The 14,148-nt window shown below is 46.7% G+C and overlaps 1 protein-coding gene across 1 annotated transcript in view; it reads left to right on the top strand.

Moving 5' to 3' along the window:
* TRMT1L (tRNA methyltransferase 1 like) overlaps positions 1–13,103 on the top strand; it is a 283,269-nt gene extending 270,166 nt beyond the window's left edge. Inside the window, 3 exon segments of the mRNA XM_030206540.1 lie at positions 12,377–12,497; positions 12,593–12,648; positions 12,651–13,103. Of these exon segments, the coding sequence (XP_030062400.1) occupies positions 12,377–12,497; positions 12,593–12,648; positions 12,651–12,871 (398 nt within the window). The 3' untranslated portion in view covers positions 12,872–13,103.
* Positions 13,104–14,148: the final 1,045 nt, after the last annotated feature.

Here is a 14,148-nt window from a genome sequence, read left to right as displayed (position 1 = left end):
GTACCGAGACTTCGTCTGCTGATGTCGTCGGACGGAGGTGCATCGTCAGGAGTGCAGGTGAGGGCTGTCCATTCCCCTGCTGGTGGCGGTGAGCCTTCGGGTGGGTCTCCTCCTACCCTGAGGGCTCCTGCGGTACAGCCCCCCCGGGATCGACCCTCTTCGGTCTCGGCCCCGAGGAAGCGACGGATGGATTCTACGTCCTCCTCGTCGGTGCCGGGGAGCTCCGGTGACATGCTTCGGAAGAAGTCGAAGAAGCATCGACACCGGTCTCCTCCCCATGTCGGCACCGAGAGCTCTGGGTCGCCGAGGGATTCGGCACCCAGCAGGCATCGGCACCGAGAGGACCGCTCACCCTCTGTTCAGGAGGTGTCGATGCGCTCCACTCTGGACAGCCCGGAACAGCCTCCTCGCCCGGAACAGGTTCTGACGTTGACGCCTGCATCGACCTCTCAGTCTTTTTCTGCAGCTACTCTGAACGAGAGCCTCCGGGCCGTTCTCCCAGAGATTCTGGGAGAGCTGTTGCGCCCTACCCCTCCGGTACCGGCGGTGCTTGCGCCTCCGGTACCGTCGAGCGTGGCGCCGGCTGGTCCATCGCCCAGGTTGAGGTCCCTGACGTCGGTACCGCGTGCGGTGCCGACCGCGGCCACCTCCCAGGAAGGCTCCCCGACTACGTCGGCGGAGGGAGCTTCGCCGATGCGGGCGAGGGAGTCTACCTCTCGACGCCCCCATCGTGGACGTGGCTCCACGGAGTCAAGCCGGGCGAGGTTGCAGACACAGGTCCGTGAACTTGTGTCTGACACCGAGGGTGAGGCCTCGTGGGAGGACGAAGAAGACCCCAGATATTTCTCGGACGAGGAGTCTGAGGGTCTTCCTTCTGATCCCACTCCCTCTCCTGAAAGGCAGCTTTCTCCTCCTGAGAGTCTGTCTTTCGCTTCCTTTGTCCGGGAGATGTCTACGGCCATCCCCTTCCCGGTGGTTGTGGAGGACGAGCCCAGGGCTGAAATGTTTGAGCTCCTGGACTATCCTTCTCCACCTAAGGAAGCGTCCACTGTTCCCTTGCACCATGTCCTGAAAAAGACATTGCTTGCGAACTGGACCAAGCCATTAAGTAATCCCCACATTCCCAAGAAGATCGAGTCCCAGTACCGAATCCATGGGGACCCAGAGCTGATGCGCACTCAGTTGCCTCATGACTCTGGAGTTGTGGATTTGGCCCTAAAGAAAGCAAAGAGTTCTAGGGAGCATGCTTCGGCGCCCCCGGGCAAAGACCCTAGAACCTTAGACTCCTTTGGGAGGAAGGCCTACCATTCTTCTATGCTCGTGGCCAAGATCCAGTCTTACCAGCTCTACACGAGCATACACATGCGGAACAATGTGCGGCAGTTGGCGGGCTTGGTTGATGCTCTTCCCCCTGAGCAAGCCAAGCCTTTTCAGGAGGTGGTCAGGCAGCTGAAGGCGTGCAGAAAATTCCTGGCCAGAGGAGTTTATGACACTTTTGATGTTGCGTCCAGGGCCGCTGCTCAAGGTGTGGTGATGCGCAGGCTCTCATGGCTGCGTGCCGCCGACCTGGAGAATAGAATCCAGCAGCGGATTGCGGACTCGCCTTGCCGTGCGGACAACATTTTTGGGGAAAAAGTCGAGCAGGTGGTAGAGTCTCTCCACCAGCGGGACACCGCATTCGACAAGTTCTCCTGCCGGCAGCCTTCAGCATCTACCTCTACAGGTAGAAGATTTTTCGGGGGAAGGAAGACTGGTCCCTATGCTTCTGGTAAGCGTAGGTACAATCCTCCTTCCCGACAGCCTGCGGCCCAGGCTAAGCCCCAGCGCGCTCGCTCTCGTCAGCAGCGTGCGCCTCAGCAAGGCCCCGCAGCTCCCCAGCAAAAGCAAGGGGCGAGCTTTTGACTGGCTCCAGCAGAGCATAGCCGACATCCCAGTGTCAGTGCCGGGCGACCTGCCGGTCGGAGGGAGGTTGATAGCTTTTCACCAAAGGTGGCCTCTCATAACCTCCGAACAGTGGGTTCTGCAAATAGTCCGGCAGGGATACACCCTCAATTTGGCCTCAAAACCTCCAAATTGTCCACCGGGAGCTCAGTCTTACGGCTTCCAGCACAAGCAGGTACTTGCAGAGGAACTCTCCGCCCTTCTCAGCGCCAATGCGGTCGAGCCCGTGCCATCCGGGCAGGAAGGGCTGGGATTCTATTCCAGGTACTTCCTTATGGAAAAGAAAACAGGGGGGGATGCGTCCCATCCTAGACCTAAGGGCCCTGAACAAATATCTCGTAAAAGAAAAGTTCAGGATGCTTTCCCTGGGCACCCTCCTCCCCATGATTCAGCAAAACGATTGGCTATGCTCTCTGGACTTGAAGGAGGCCTACACTCACATCCCGATACTGCCAGCTCACAGACAGTATCTGCGATTCCAGCTGGGCACACGCCACTTCCAGTACTGTGTGCTACCCTTTGGGCTCGCCTCTGCGCCCAGGGTGTTCACAAAAATGCCTAGCCGTGGTAGCAGCGGCACTTCGCAGGCTGGGGGTGCATGTGTTCCCATATCTCGACGATTGGCTGGTGAAGAACACATCCGAGGCAGGAGCCCTGCAGTCCATGCAGATGACTATTCGCCTACTGGAGCTACTGGGGTTTGTGATAAATTATCCAAAGTCCCATCTTCTCCCAATGCAGAGACTCGAATTCATAGGAGCTCTGCTGGATTCTCGGACGGCTCGCGCCTATCTCCCAGAGACGAGGGCCAACAACTTGTTGTCCCTCGTCTCGCGGGTGCGAGCGTCCCAGCAGGTCACAGCTCGGCAGATGTTGAGATTGCTGGGCCACATGGCCTCCACAGTTCATGTGACTCCCATGGCCCGCCTTCACATGAGATCTGCTCAATGGACCCTAGCCTCCCAGTGGTATCAGGCCGCTGGGGGTCTAGAGGACGTGATCCACCTGTCCACGAGTTTTCTCAAATCCCTATATTGGTGGACGATTTGCTCCAATTTGACTCTGGGACGTCCCTTCCAAATTCTTCAGCCACAAAAGGTGCTGACCACGGATGCGTCCCTCCTGGGATGGGGAGCTCATGTCGATGGGCTTCACACCCAAGGAAGCTGGTCCCTCCAGGAACGCGATCTGCAGATCAATCTTCTGGAGTTACGAGCGATCTGGAACGCTCTGAAGGCTTTCAGAGATCGGCTGTCCCACCAAATTATCCAAATTCAGACAGACAACCAGGTTGCCATGTACTATGTCAACAAGCAGGGGGGCACCGGATCTCGCCCCCTGTGTCAGGAAGCCGTCAGCATGTGCTCTGGCTCGCCGTCACGACATGGTGCTCCAAGCCACATATCTGGCAGGCGTAAACAACAGTCTGGCCGACAGGTTGAGCAGGATTATGCAACCTCACGAGTGGTCGCTCAATTCCCGTGTGGTATGACAGATCTTTCAGGTGTGGGGCACCCCTTTGGTAGATCTCTTCGCATCTCGAGTGAACCACAAAGTCCCTCAGTTCTGTTCCAGGCTTCAGGCCCATGGCAGACTGGCATCGGATGCCTTCCTCCTGGACTGGGGGGAGGGTCTGCTGTATGCTTATCCTCCCATACCTCTGGTGGGGAAGACTTTGTTGAAACTCAAGCAAGACCAAGGCACCATGATTCTAATTGCTCCTTTTTGGCCGCGTCAGATCTGGTTCCCTCTTCTTCTGGAGTTGTCCTCCGAAGAACCGTGGAGATTGGAGTGTTTTCCGACCCTCATCACACAGGACGAAGGGGCACTTCTGCATCCCAGCCTCCAGTCGCTGGCTCTTACGGGCTGGATGTTGAGGGCGTAGACTTTGCCTCTTTGGGTCTGTCAGAGGGTGTCTCCCGCATCTTGCTTGCTTCCAGGAAAGATTCCACTAAGAGATGTTACTTCTTCCATTGGAGGAGGTTTGCCGTCTGGTGTGACAGCAAGGCCCTAGATCCTCGCTCTTGTCCTACACAGACCCTGCTTGAATACCTTCTGCACTTGTCTGAGTCTGGTCTCAAGACCAACTCTGTAAGGGTTCACCTTAGTGCAATCAGTGCGTACCATTACCGTGTGGAAGGTAAGCCGATCTCAGGACAGCCTTTAGTTGTTCGCTTCATGAGAGGTTTGCTTTTGTCAAAGCCCCCTGTCAAGCCTCCTACAGTGTCATGGGATCTCAATGTCGTTCTCACCCAGCTGATGAAACCTCCTTTCGAGCCACTGAATTCCTGCCATCTGAAGTACTTGACTTGGAAGGTCATTTTCTTGGTGGCAGTTACTTCAGCTCGTAGAGTCAGTGAGCTTCAGGCCCTGGTAGCCCAGGCCCCTTACACCAAATTTCATCATAACAGAGTAGTCCTCCGCACTCACCCTAAGTTCCTGCCAAAGGTCGTGTCGGAGTTCCATCTGAACCAGTCAATTGTCTTGCCAACATTCTTTCCCCGTCCTCATTCCTGCCCTGCTGAACGTCAGCTGCACACATTGGACTGCAAGAGAGCATTGGCCTTCTACCTGGAGCGGACACAGCCCCACAGACAGTCCGCCCAATTGTTTGTTTCTTTTGATCCCAATAGGAGGGAGTGGCTGTAGGGAAACGCACCATATCCATTGGCTAGCAGATTGCATTTCCTTCACTTACGCCCAGGCGGGGCTGGCTCTTGAGGGTCATGTCACGGCTCATAATGTTAGAGCCATGGCTGCGTCGGTAGCCCACTTGAAGTCAGCCTCCATTGAAGACATTTGCAAAGCTGCGACGTGGTCATCTGTCCACACATTCACATCTCATTACTGCCTGCAGCAGGATACCCGACGCGACAGTCGGTTCGGGCAGTCAGTTCTTCAGAACCTGTTTGGGCTTTAGGATCCAACTCCACCCCCCGAGGGCCCTGTTTGTTCTGTTCCAGGCTGCACTCACCAGTTAGTTGGTAAATTTTTTAGGTCAATCTCAGTTTGTCCTCGCCGTTGCGAGGCCAATTGACCATGGTTGTTGTTTTGAGTGAGCCTGGGGGCTAGGGATACCCCATCAGTGAGAACAAACAGCCTGCTTGTCCTCGGAGAAAGCGAATGCTACATACCTGTAGAAGGTATTCTCCGAGGACAGCAGGCTGATTGTTCTCACAAACCCGCCCGCCTCCCCTTTGGAGTTGAGTCTTCCCTTGAAGTGTATTGTCTTGCTACATACTGGACTGGCCGGCTCGAGCCGGTTTCGGGCGGGAAGACGGCCGCGCATGCGCAGTGCGCATGGGCGCGCGAGGACTAACAAAGGCCTTTGCTAGTAAACTTTCCGATGGAGGGGGCTGCCGAGGACGTCAACCCATCAGTGAGAACAATCAGCCTGCTGTCCTCGGAGAATACCTTCTACAGGTATGTAGCATTCGCTGAATAGTAGGTTACAGAGCTTAACTATTCTTTGAGTGAAAAAAATATGTCCTCATATTTGTTTTACAAATATTTCCATATAGTCTCAGTGAGTATTCCCTAGTCTTTGTACTTTTTGAAAGAGTGAAAATCGATTCACTTTTACCTATTCTACACATGTCAGGATTTTATAGACCTCAATCATGACCCCCCCCCCCCCCCCCCCCCAGCTGTCTCTAAGCTGAAGAGGCTTGATAATTCATTTGAGGAAATTACTATCAATCATACCAGGAAAATGTTACACAAATATGCCAAATCATCTTATAGTTTAGACGCTTATCCTGCTTATTTAATGAAGCATGCTTCAGTGTTATTAGCTTCCATTCCACTTATTATGAAAACAATGGAAGACTTAGTTATTCAACAACTGGAAAATTATTTAGAAAAGTTTGATATTTTACATTACTCCCAATCTGAGATTCGGAGGCACTTTAGCATGGAAATGGTGGTGGGGTACTATTGTTGCTTTGCGAAAGACATTGAGTCAAGGAAAGTATGCTATTTTAGTGCAGTTTGATCTTTCAAGTGTATTCAGTTTGGTGGACCATGAGATTCTGTTATCTGTGTTGAATAGTTTTGGTCTTCAAAGTGTAGTTTTGCAGTGGCTAAATGGTTTTCTCACCAATCAGTCTTACCATGTTAAGAGCAATGATACTATCTCAGAACCTTGGACAGTTCCTTGTGGAGTCCCGCAAGACTCTCCACTTTCCCTTACATTTAATATTTTGTTGCAGTCATCTTTAAATCTTTAATAAAACTATTTGAACTTAAATATTTTGTTGCAGTCATTGGGAGTATTTAGTTAAATTGCAGTTTCTTTAAGTACGCTAATGACATTTTGGTTTCTTTGTCCTGTTTTTGATGATTGGATTAGAACTCAATTTTAAAGTATTTTAACGTAATTGAAATTTTAAGTATGTCTCAAAAGGCTTAAGTTAAATAAGGGAAAGATTTTGTGGTTAGGGTCGACGGATCATCCTTTTTGATGTCGACAACTCACTATCTGAGCAGATTATTTATCTCTTGAGGACAATTCTAGAATTCTTGGGGTAGAGGTTGATAATACCCATAGTATGAAATCTAATATAAATTCAGTTGTTAAATCCTTTTTTCTACTTAAAAAAAACTTCATCTTATAAAGAAATATTTTGATAATTCTAATTTCCGGCTGGTATTTCAGTCTTTACAATATTTATTCAGGTTGCACTAAGGTCTGTTTGAGATGACTGCAGGTTGTGCAGAATTCAGCAATACGACTAATATGATTAAATTGCATTGCCTCCCTGTTGAGGCACAGGTCTATTTTAAATTAGTGGTTGCAGTTCTTAAAATATTGTATGGTGAGGCCCCTCTTTATATGGTGCATATGGTTAATTTGTTTTTAGGATGTAAATCGGGTCGGTTGCTTGAGCAATTTTTTTTTTAATCTGACCCTTCAGTGCAAAAGGTTAAGCCTGTTAGATTTTTGTCTACTTCTCTTTCATATCAGGCTGCAACCTTTTGGAATTCTTTGCCTCTCGATCTTAGAACGACAAGAAATTAGCAGCTTTTTAGGAGTTGCTTAAGACCTTTTTATTTAGGAAATATGTTTCTAATTAAGATATTGGTTTAATTTTTTTTATTATGTTAGAGATATTTATTTATTTATTTATTTATTTATTTTGCTGCATTTATATCCCACATTCTCCCACCTATTTGCAGGCTCAATGTGGCTTACAATATAATACAACTACAATCACATTGATGGAATAGAGAATCAGAGTATATATAACAGAAAAGGTGCATAGGAATATTATGGCAATCATATTAATGGAGAAGAATTTCAGAATTATTGCTATTAAGGTTCATACGAAAATTATGTTGATTAAGAAGTGGGTAAGTGGATAACAACATAATGATATCAGGACAAGGTATAATTGTCAGTAATTAGGATAAATGGATAACATAACATGACATAATGATATCAGGACAGGGTATATTGATATTAGATTGTATATTGTTTTGTATGTTGATATTAGATTGTTTCATCTGAACGATGGGTTCATTCTTTAAATCATTGTAACACTTGTGGTCACTTATCCTGTATTCGGAGAGGGTCTATTTGTGTTCTGTATGTGTGACCAAGGCCGGATATTCTGTGTTAGCATTGACCTGCAGTAATCCAGCTTGTTCAATTTTCCCAAAACGTGTATTGACACTGTAGGCTCACAGCAGTGTTTACAATGCTGTCTTTACCTAGGAAGGTCCTTGTTAGTGCTGTTACGAAGTGGTAGATTTGTTCTATATAGGATGCAAGTGACTTTGTAGAGTTTTCTATAAATTCATAATATACTGACTAATGAGGAGAGATTATGTTGCAACTGAGATAAAACCAGAATCAGACTCTCTATGTATGGTGAATTCTATGGGGAAGTGCAATAGTTCTGCTCCATACCCACTGTTCTGTCAGGAAGGTTTCTGTAAATGCGAAATATATGTTTGCATTTAACACTATTACTTAATCAGGTATGGGATTGAAACAATAAACCTGTTGTTGGATATCATTCAATTCTCAATGTCACCAGTGTCGAGATTTCTAATATTTTAATATAAATTTTTATGCTGTGCTCAGTCACACCGTCGTGCCCATTATACCAAAACAAACTCTGGATAGGGTACACAGTCACCAAACATCATTGCACATGTCCTTCCTTCCTTCCTACCATTTACAATACTGGTTAAATACTCTAAATGTGATATAATGTAGAACTTTATAGAAGAATGAAACTTATCTTGATTGGCGATGTGTGCTGGCTGTGGCACCTCCAGACACCATAAAACTAGTGCTTTGTGGTTAAAATTCCGACTCCATAATAATCCCCAACGTGGAGCCACGTTCACTTCAAAGCTTTTCAAGGGAATTAATCTTCAATCTAGCAAGAAAGCTTTAACTGCAGGGAGGAGTGCATTTAGATATCTCCCCTGTTTCTTGCTAAAACAGTCTTCAATTTCCAGTATTGCTTTAATCTGGATCATCGCTATCATTCTCCACTTCGGCACTTAGACTCCTGATGTAGGCGTTTTGGCCGAAACACAACATTGTGTCGAGTCGATATATTGATTAATAAAATTTTGTTCATCTCCACTCTGGGACTCCTGGTTTTTTACCCACTGCTTTGTTGTATTGTGGCTAATTTATAAAGTCATTTTCCCACATAAAATGCTTTTTATAAAATTGTACCTAGGATGAAAGTATGCATGCACATATTTTTAAAGTAGCAATTGCCAGGGATAGGGTCTGTAGAGCACAGGCAGAGTTGTAAAATGTGCCTTCACATTATAAAATACTTTAATTTATGTGTGTATTTCAATAATGTACGTCCAGACATTTACACCTCTCCAGCCTACAGTACAGATGTGATCTCTGTAGGATTTAGGGGTGTACCTAAGTGGCACAACAGTTAAATGCAAGGGGGCATACACAGGGATGGAGCATGGGTAGAGCTGCCACTTATACGTGCAACTTAAAGAATATTCTATGTTCTCCAAGGACAAGCAGAAGTTAGTTTCTCACCTGTGAGTGACATCCCCAATGGAACCCCAGTTTGGACACTACCCAGTGAACCTATCATTTACACTTCATGTTCAAATGCCTTTGAACCTGCTGGAGTCATGTGGGACTCCTAGTCTTTTTCTTTCCATGGAACTGAGAAGACGTGTCTTCCTTATGGCACGATTCTCTTCAGGTTTTTTTTTTCTTTTGGTGCCTTTCTGCCCTGTATTTTTGGTTCACTTGGGGTATCTGAACCGTTGCCTCCCCTTCCTCCCTTTAGTTTTTCAGCACTTTTGTTTATTTTTTTAGCGGCCCATGGCCATTTTAGGCCAGGGCTTGGTTTTGTTTATTTTCCTCCCTGTACTATTGAACTATTTGATTTTGCTGCCACTATTTTTCCCTCAATGTCCTTAAGGCTGGCCAGTAGGTTCAAAAAGTGTACTTTGTGCACTCGGACCATGATGTTCATCGCCCCCCCCCCCCCCCCCCCCCATGAGGAATGACTCAAGTGATCCTTTAACCTGTACTCTCTGTGTCTAAATGCAAAAGAGACCCATGAAAATCAGAGACCTGGTTTGAGAGAAGCTCTTTGTCCTCCAGAATTCCAATTCATCGACATTGGCATTGAGAACATTGGTTCCTATTGCCTCTGGAGCTGCACCGAACACTGGTGATGCTCTAGTGTTGAGGAGGTCTCCGCCTGCCTCGATATCTAGCACCAGTAGTGGGCCTACGAATCGAGTTCACTTGGACATGAGGAAGCCCCTGGATTCTGCGGTGTCCTCTTCCGCCCTGAGCAAAATCAAAGAAGCATCAATCCTCAACGCATGATTCCAGGAGATCTGGACTATCAATGTTATCGCCACCTGAGAAGCATCAGCACAGTGAGGACTGCTCCCTCTCCATGTAGCAGTGGCAACCTGACAGTGTCCCTGAGGCTCAGACCCCGCACTCAATTTGGCACCAACATCACCTCAGGCTGTGGCCACACCAGCGCTCCCCCACCTTTGCCCTCAAGGAACAGATCCAGGCTTTGCTTCAGGTGAAGCTGGGGCGCCTTGTGAGACTATGAGGTGCTGAGGCATTGAAGGTGCTCATGTCGACTCTGGAGGCACTCCAGCCCGTACTGGAAGCCCGTGCTTTACCTATCAGGTGGTCGTCAACACCAGTGCTCTGAGAGGTGGTGGAGCTGGCACTGTCCAATGCAGTTACCTTTCCAGTCCATCGGGGGAGGAAGCTTCCTTAGAGAGCAAGAGAGTGACTGCACCTCAGTGCCCCAAGGCAGGAGACGACTCACCAGGCTTACGAAAAGTATTTTTCTGATTTCGAGATAAGATTGTTCCTGGTTATCCGAGGAGGCGCCTAATGACTTCTCAGAGGAGAGGTCTTTGGGCCTGCTTCAGACCACTTCCTGCCACAGGAGAGATGTAAATCCCCTCCAGAGGACCTCTCCTTTGCTAATTTTTTTCAGAGTTAGAACTGGAAGATGAGCCCAGGACTGAATTGATGGGAATCCTGGACAGTGATTTTCTGCCTAGAGATGCCATGAAGATTCCTGTTCACAACGTCCTTAGGGATGCACAGATGAGGTACTTGGAAACCTGTCTCTGTGTAGGTCATTCCAAAGATGGCAGGCTCTATGTATCAAATCCAAAAGGCTCCTAGATTTGAGAAGGTGCAGCTGCCCCACCATTCCATAGTGGTAGAATCCTCTCACAAGAGGGCCAGGAGTTCGAAGTCCCATGCTTTGGCTCCCCCAGGCAAGGATGCTCAAACCCTGTAATCTTTTGGGAGAAAAGCTTTTCAGGCATCGATGCTCATTTCCCGTGTCCAGGCCTAAGAGCTCTACACAAGCATGTACTTGCAGTCCTTGGTTGGCAATGTGCTAGCATTTGTGGACATACTCCCTCGGGAGCAGGCTACTCAACTTCACCAGTTGGCCGGTAAGCAGAAGGTGTACAGGAAACATCTGGCTAGGGGCATTTTTGATTCTTTTGATGTGACATCTAGAAAATCTGCCTTAAGTATTGGGATTCGGAGACTCTCCTGGCTCCATATCTATTCCTCTGCTCTGGAAGACTTCGCTGAAACTCAAGCAGGACTGGGGCACCATGATCATCATTGCTCCTTACTGGCCGAAGCTGGACTGCTTTCCAACTCTTATCATGCAGGATAAAGTGGCTCTTCTGCAACCCGACCTCCATTCCCTGGCCCTCACAGCCTGGATGTTGAGAGCGTAGAGTTTGACACAGTGCGACTGCTTGGAAGTGTCTCCAAGATCTTGCTAGTATCTAGAAAAGATTCCGCTAAGAGGTGTTATGCTTTTAAATGGAAGAGGTTTGTTATATGGTGTGAGGGCAGGGCCCTAGATCCTCTCGCTTGCCCTGCATAAAAACTGCTAAGACCTCCACCTCTCTGAGTGTGGTTTGAAGACCAACTCTGTAAGGGTTCACCTCGGTGCAATCAGTGCTTATCACTGTATTGGAGGTAAGTCCATTTCTGTACTATGTTCTATGTTTGTACAGCGCTGCGTATGCCTTGTAGCGCTATAGAAATGCTAAATAGTAGTAGTAGTAGTAGTACTAGCCTCTAGTTGTTCGCTTCATGAGAGGTTTGCTGTTAATGAAGCCGCCCATCTAGGGCGGATTATAAATATAAATCTAAATCTAATCTACTTTGTCATGGGACAAGGTCGTTAGTGCTATTGGTTTTTCTTGGCCTTGCTGTTGCATGTCCCTATTGGCGGTAGTTTCTTGTTTTCAGTAGGCCTGGTAGCTAGGGGTTCCCCACACGTGAGAAACTACGTCCTACTTCCCCTCAGAGAAAGAGAAATTACCTGTAGCAGGTGTTCTCTGAGGACAGCAGGAGTAGTATTCTCGCCTTCCACTTCTTTTAGGAGTTGCATCCTCGTCCATATGCTTTTGGATCATACTCGTGGTCCTGCACGACTCCAGTGGGTGGGAAGGCACTCGCATATGCACGGTACAGGTCTACCAAAGACTTCTTAAAGTGATAGGTATGCTGGGTAGCTAGCATCAGCACCGGAGCTTCGTTGAGGGCGTCGCCCACATATGAGAACACCAGTCCTGTCACTGAAGAACACCTGCTACAGGTGAGTAACTTTGCTTTACTCACATCCTTGCAATATTTTGTGCCGGCATTTACACAAGATCTGTGGCTGATGTAAGTGCAGGCACCTAGATTATAGGCACCTTGATACCAGGTACACTAATTATCTACATTGGTATGGTGCCCACATGCCATTGTAGAATAGGCTTTCACCGTCCAGCATCAGGGCACCTAAAGGGAGGCACCCACATATAGAATTACTTCCTATATGTATAATTTTGAGTCATCTGAATTTTGTTTCTAACTGTATTTAATATATCTGTATTCCATTGTTTGACTCACGGCTGTCTATTTTAGGAAAGCGGAAACATCTAGACATTGTCAAAGGATCACCCAAGCAGGGAAAGTTTGTAACGGAGCACCCTGCCTTTTACTACAGCATCCATAGACATAGTATCCGAGGAATGAACATGCCAAAGTAAGGCACAAACTTCCTATACTGAATCCCTAGAAATGTTAAATAATAGCACCTAAATGATCAAAAATAAACTTTTTATTTTTATATATTTACAGGCTAAACAGATTCTTACAGTACCTAACAGACTCTGGTTTCCAAGTTAGCCGCACCCATTTGATCCTACAGGAGTTCGTACTGATGCTACCCTGGAGCAAATTAAGTCCACTTTGAAGGAGTATAGCAATCCCTTGAATACTGGGTTGGCTGGAGGACAGGCAGGTGACTATTCTCAGTCCACAGAAGATACCTCATCAGAATCTCGGCAGCCCAACAAAGAGCCGCAGGCTAAGCAAGATGTGTCATTTTTTATCTGTCCTCAGAATCTTGAGGATTAGATGTGAAACTAATCCTGGCACTTTGAAAAACTGCCAGAAATATTTCTGCCACTTGTTTGTGGTCCAACTATGTTGTAATATACATTTTTATAAATAATATAGCAAAACATGCAAGTGTTGATTATTGCTATCCTGACAACATTAGGTGTTAATGTGATAGCACCAGAGATTGTTTTGGGTTTATGAGAATTTTATTTTTTGTTTGCTTTAAACCAATCTGGCTTCAAACTTTTTTTTTTGACTGGTTCTTGTCTTTTAAGGAAATGCCCTTGGGTGGAAGTAAGAGAATTTAGATATCTTGTCTGGAGGTCACAGATTTGCCCTCTTTCCATATCTGACATAAATTGTTTCCACCTTCATTCTGTGCAAGTCTGTGGAGCTTGCTTGATTTCATGTTGTTAGAAGACTTGGAATAGGTTGCGTGAACAAGCTGCTTTTTGTATCTAGGTTTTAGCTTCTCTAGAGTGCAACATAAAATAGATGGGAAGGCGGTAGAACTAAAGGACATGATATCAGATTGAAGGGGGGCAGACTCAAGAAAAATGTCAAGAAGTATTTTTTCACGGAGAGAGTGGTAGATACTTGGAATGCCCTCCCGCGGGAGGTGGTGGAGATGAAAACGATAGCGGAATTCAAGCATGCATGGGATAAACATAAAGGAATCCTGTTCAGAAGGAATGGATCCTTAGAAGCTTAGCTGAGATTGGGAGGCGGGGCAAGACTTCTACGGTCTGTGCCTTGAAAATGGCAGATACAAATCAAGGTAAGGTATACACAAAAAGTAGCACATATGAGTTTATCTTGTTGGGCAGACTAGATGGACCGTGCAGGTCTTTTTCTGCCATCATCTACTATGTTACTATGTTATGTGTGAATGTGCTATGGTTTAACAAACAAGTCAATTTTATTTATTTATTTATTATTACATTTGTACCCCACATTTTCCCACCTTTTTGCAGGCTCAATGTGGCTTACAATACATCATGAATAGTGGAAATAAGAAGTGAATAGACATTTGGTATTACAGAAGGATTTGGGGTTACATGATGATGAAAAACATGATAGTAATATAACAAGAAAGCATTGTAAGACAGTTTTGGATACATGTGGGGATTCACATGTGTTGATCTTTGTGGTATGTCCTGTCTAAAAGATGGATCTTCAGTAGTTTGCGGAAGTTGGTTAGTTCATAGATTGTTTTTAGGTTGCGCGGCAGCGCGTTCCAGAATTGTGTGCTCATATAGGAAAAGGTTGATGCGTGCATTAGTTTGTATTTT

This window comes from Microcaecilia unicolor, chromosome 6 (assembly GCF_901765095.1).
Source record: "Microcaecilia unicolor chromosome 6, aMicUni1.1, whole genome shotgun sequence".
NCBI lineage: Eukaryota > Metazoa > Chordata > Amphibia > Gymnophiona > Siphonopidae > Microcaecilia > Microcaecilia unicolor.
Note: the sequence above shows the minus strand (reverse complement) of the source record. Positions and strands in the feature narration are given on the sequence as shown.